This window comes from Lampris incognitus, chromosome 18 (genome assembly GCF_029633865.1).
Source record: "Lampris incognitus isolate fLamInc1 chromosome 18, fLamInc1.hap2, whole genome shotgun sequence".
Lineage (NCBI taxonomy): Eukaryota > Metazoa > Chordata > Actinopteri > Lampriformes > Lampridae > Lampris > Lampris incognitus.
Window position 1 is genome coordinate 27,056,271 of NC_079228.1, and position 5,668 is coordinate 27,061,938.

A 5,668-nucleotide genomic window follows, 5' to 3' on the forward strand; every position below is an offset into this window, starting at 1 on the left:
TTTTCAGCCAATCAACAGATTTGATACAGTAATTGACTTCTATTATTCAGTCATTAGCATTCATAGAGCAGAGCAATAATTTAGTCTTTGAAATCTTATTATACTGCAATCCAGGCCTGTATCATTGCAAAAAGCCTGGTGTCAAAGCACGCTGACCTTAGTGGAAAGTACATGGCAATGAAGCAGGCCAGTGGATTGGACACAGCAGCCATGGTAGCTGATAAGTGATAGGCATTATTCCCATAGGGTAGACATGAGTAAGACTGTACAGAGGGGAGCACCACGTTGGTCAGGGCATTGGTCCAGGCCAGGATGAAAAAGATGTACAGGATCTGCATCCAGCTGTAAGCACCTGTGCCGAAGCTTCTTTTGGACTTCCCACTGGAAACTCCATCAGGATCGATCATGGGCTTCTGCTCAGGCCACCTGCTCTGTTTGTGAACTGTGTTGCCTTTTTCTTGAACTGCATTGGTGTAGCGACCTTTGGGGTGCTCTCTCACCACAGAGGGGTGGTAGTTGAGCAGCAGGAAAGCTGTCAGGCACACCAGCATCATGGCACTGAGGAAGAAGAAAAACACTTCAGCTGAGAAGTTGGCAGGCTGGTACTCTGCCCGGAGTTCAGAGGTCACAGCACTGTCAGAGTGATTCAAGGTCTGGTTCAGGGCCTGTGTGCTGTTTATACAGCGGACCACCCCAACTCCCTGTATCAAAGCCACTATAGCAGGCAACAGGCCACTCATGCCTTCCCCAACGTAGTAGGTGGTCAGATACTTGGGCTTGAGACGCATCATAAATGGCAGGAAAGTGACAGAGGAAGTGCAGTCAACAACAGAGAGGAAGAAGGTTAGGACGAGGAGGGCTACACTGCGTGGGATGCCTACCACCATCACAGTCTCTGTCCAGAAGAAGGCCAACAGGACGCTGGCTATTATGCCCAAAGCAATGATCACATATATGACAGCCATCTCATTCAGCGCACCGGGTTGGAAGCGATGCATTAGGGTGACAAACAAGGGTCCCACATTGGCCATCTGGATGAGGACGGAGAGGTACGAGGGCAGGTACCAACCCTCTGGGATCTGGGGAACAATTAGCGGCAGCTCCACCCATAGGCCGTTAATGGACACCCAGGAGCCCATGCCAAATAGACACGCCAACAGGTGGGTAAGGAGTGACATGTCTGTGTTGTGATGTGTCACAGAAGGTCACGTCTTGCACAACAGGATGACAAGGGTCTGTAATATAAAGTGACAGAGAATGTTATATGAAGGATAACTGGGATTCCTACACATCTTACAAATGTCACCCCGTGCATCATTTTAAAGAAGTCAAGACACATTTTAGAGGATGTACCCATTTGTGTTTTAAAAATATTTAACTTAACACCAGACACCAATTTTTCCCAAAACATATAGCCTGATGTAGTGGGGAGATGCGTGAGGCTGTTGCTCCGGCTGGAATAGTTCACTCCGTCCTATTTATGCCTTGTAACACATTCAAAGTGATGAGGTCCTCTGGCTAACTAAGCTTGAAATTATTTTGCTACCCAGTTATTTTCTATGTTTTGTTTTAATTATCTATTTTTGAAGCACCCCCTCCCCTTTTTCTCCCCAATTGTACCTGGCCCCCTCTGCTGTAGACTACCACATGCCTCCTCCGATACATGTGGAGGCGCCAGCCGCTTCTTTTCACCTGACAGTGAGGAGTTTCGCCAGGGGGACGTAGCGCGTGGGAGGATCACGCTATTCCCCCCAGTTACCCCTCCTCCCGAACAGGCCCCCCGACCGACCAGAGGAGGCGCTAGTGCAGTGTCCAAGACACATACCCACATCCGGCTTCCCACCCGCAGACACCCGACCAAGCTGGAGTTAACACGGGGATTCGATCCGGCGATCCCCGTGTTGGTAGGCAATGGAATAGACCGCCATGCTACCCTTTGTTACGCAGTTATGTAATTTAAAAAAAAATCAGCATCAGAATGTGAGAAGTCATGCGCCCTTGGTGTCTGCTAAGCAAAAAGCCAAAATGGTGGCCGCACCTGAACCGTTAACTGTGGTCATGCTAGTTAGAGAGCTGGTAAAAAAAAATCAAGGAAACAAACTACAGAGGAACTTTCAACTTCGACCAAGGACTCGCTTGCTCCCATTCTCAGCTCAGTTGAATCCCTACAATCTACAGGGGTGATTCATACCGCTGCAGTATCTGGTATGGCGCTAACTTTAACATCCCAAATCTCCGAACTGGAGCGAGATGTGAGCGCGTTACAGGCCGAGCTGCGGTCAGTTGGGGAAGAAAACACAGCTCTTCGCGCTGATATGAATATGGAGGTGCTGCTTTCCCACGTCAAACGAATGATTGGACTGCACAAAGGCATAGAGGGGGGGGGGGGGAAACCCGTGCCAGTTTTGATCCTTTATGCTCCAAGAAGTTCTTGGAGACGTCCTGCCAAATCCTCCCAAGCTCGACTTGGCCCACCGCAGTCCAACAACTAAGCCCCGCCAGGACAACCGCCCGTGCCCCGTCGTTGTGCACTTCCACGGCTACATAGACAAAGAACTTATTCTAAGATGGGCTTGGAAGCACTGGGTGTTTTCCTTCAAATGGCACACTGTTAGTTTTTTTTTTTTTTAGGATTTCAGCCCATCCATCGCGGAGAAGTGAGCTGAATACACTGAGGTCAAAACCACCATATACAAATAGGCAGAGTAGTTTGGAATGGTGTATCCCACCCGGTTACGGATAAGGCTGCAGGGCAAGGACCATTACTTTGATGCGACGCAGAAAGCAGAAGTGTTTAACCAACAACAAATGAAAGATGCCTGATCTACTGCTGATGATGACACTCGTTTGGGGGTTCACTATTGCTGTGCACAACTGCGTTGCCAAAGGATTATGAACATTTGAAATATGCGGACTTCATCTCGTTCTCATGCTCTCATTCTGCTTTAGTAATCTCTGATCATAACCCGCTATTGTTTTTTTATTATTATTTTACTCTAATCCCCATAAAACATTTATATTTGTCTTGGAAATGAAATGTAGGTTTATTAGCTAGTGAGCAATTCTGCAAGTTCATTTCATCTAGTATTGAAATGTATTTAGAAACAAACAAAAATGCTGCTGTATCCTCCTTTCTTTTATGGGAGACTTTCAAGGCAGTTATCCGAGGGAGGATTATATTTTACAGTGAAAAAAAAACAGAGCAGGAACAATCAGACCTGGTTCAGTCCATACAAAATATAGATGGAAAAAATCTCAGAATAGAATATCCAAGCGCTACACTTATTACGGAGAGACAAAACCTACAAACTCAGTTTGATCTCCTCTCTGCTTTTAACGCTGACCCCCCCCTTTTTCCCCCTCCCCTATTGTATTTGGGGAGGGTTGTAGGCTACCACACGCCTCCTCCGATACATACATGTGGAGTCGCCAGCCGCTTCTTTTTACCTGACAGTGAGGAGTTTCGCCAGGGGGACGAAGCGTGTGGGAGGATCACGCTACTCCCCCCAAGTTCCCCCTCCCCCCTGAACAGGCGCCCCGACCGACCAGAGGAGGCGCCAGAGTAGCAGTCAGGACACATGCCCACATCCAGCATCCCACCCGTAGACACGGCCAATTGTGTCTGTAGGGATGCTCGGCCAAGCTGAAGGTAACACGGAGACTCGAACCGGTGATCTCCGTGTTGGTAGTTAACGGTCTAGACCGCTATGCAACCTTGACGCCCCTGCTGAACAACTTTTAAGAAGAACTAAAGCAACCTACTACGAATACGGAGACAAAGCCAGCCGACTATTGGCCCGCCAGCGTAAACACCAGTATGCCTATCATTTCATCAACGAAATTTATGAGTCCCCTCATTCACTCAATGTAGATCCAATCAAAATTAACAATGCCTATAGGGATTTTATTCTAAACTTTATCAGTCTGAATCCCCCACAGATAAAGCTGCTATGTTACCGTTTTTTGATGATCTGATGATCTGACTATTCCAATCATCAATTCTGAGATACAGCAAGACTTAAACTAGCCTCAAATGAATGTAAAATGGAGAAGCCCTCGGCCCGGATGGCTTCCCTATAGACTTTTATAGAACGTTTTCAAACCAACTAGCCCATCTAATGCTAAATATGTTCAATGAGTCGTTACAATGCGGCCACCTCCCCACCACTCTGATGCAGGCTTCAGTCGCATTAATACCCAAACCCAATAAGGACCCTAAACAATGTAGCGGTTACAGGCCCATAAGTCTCTGAAAACTGTGACATTAAGTTACTAGCAGAGATTTTAGCCTTTCGTCTGACTCTATGTCTCCCAAATACTATTTCAGAAGATCAAACTGGTTTTATTCAAGGATGTCAGCTATCTTCGTACCCGCGACATCTTCTTAACGTTTCTCCATCTGGCTCAACGCTGAGAAGGCATTTGACAGGGTGGAGTGGGACTATTTGTTCTCTGTAATGATCAAATTAGGTTTCGGCCAACGGTTTATATTTTGGATACAGCTCCTCAACTCCTCCCCAAAGCCTTTGTTAGGAGTAGCACTGAGTGTTCAGAGTACATCTCTCCCCAGAGGTACCAGATAAGGGTGCCCTATGTGTCCTTTGCTGTTCACCATGGCCATAGAGTCTCTCGCAATTGCTCTCAGACCATTGCCAGTTTTCGCAGAGGAGTTGAACACAGGGGATCACTCTAAGCCGACGATCTGTTACGTTCTATTACCAACCCTCTTAGTTCTATTGACAGTTACCTACATTGTCTAAATACTTTTGGTTCCTTCTTTAGATATAGGCTTAATATAGGTAATAATGGGTGCGTCCCAATCAATCAGGTGGCTAAATAAATTAATCCTGGAATACCCTTTCACTTTTCACCAGTCATCTTTCATTATCTTGGTATCAACATGGCACATTCATTAACATTACTCAAGGAAAACAGTTTCACAAAATCCATCAATTAAATCAAGGCTCATGTCAACATATGTAATTTACCTCTCTCTGTTCTTGTCCATGGAAAATTAATAAGAAACTCGTTATTTAATAATCTGAACATACTATACATCAGATTTACATGGAAAAAAATACATAATGGGACCTTAAACAGCCCAAACATAGGCGGTGTGTATCTAAGCCTCTTTCTAGTCTGGACCTCAAGCCCGACCGGGCTCGTGCAGGTCCCCCTGCTCCAGTGGTGCTATACAGCGTCCGTCGTCGTTTGCTCCGAGGGCCGACGGAGTGGCGGTGGCTGCGGGAGCCGTCAGAGTTGGACCCTCCTTTGATCCAGAGCCCAGGACTACTGACCCGGTGTTCCCCCGGTGTCAGCGGCCCTGTGTGTACCTCTGTCCGCTTGATTAATAATGCTGTTGCGTGTTGCGTCTGTCAGCTGTGTGTGTGTGTGTGTGTGTGTGTGTGTGTGTGTGTGTGTGTGTGTGTGTGTGTGTGTGTGTGTGTGTGTGTGTGTGTGTGTGTGTGTGTGTGTGTGTGTGTGTGTGAATATGTGGCCGCCGTGCCAGGTTATGTGAGGCTGTTAATGTTTGTCTTGGTGTGTGTAACATTACCTCTAATTATGTATAAGCCTGGTATAATTAAACTGTGGTGCATCAGGCAAGTATAGTTGTAATGGCATATTTTGGTTAACATTCGTTTCAGAACTTAAGTATGATTGGTCTTGG

General features: G+C 46.6%; 1 protein-coding gene across 1 annotated transcript in view; it reads right to left on the bottom strand.

Moving 5' to 3' along the window:
* Positions 1-1,178, bottom strand: part of si:ch73-196l6.5 (riboflavin transporter 2) — a 1,888-nt gene extending 710 nt beyond the window's left edge. The window contains exon 1 of the mRNA XM_056298838.1: positions 157-1,178. Coding sequence (XP_056154813.1) covers positions 157-1,178 — 1,022 coding nt within the window. The remainder of the gene's footprint in view (positions 1-156) is intronic.
* Between the last annotated feature and the right edge of the window lie 4,490 nt (positions 1,179-5,668).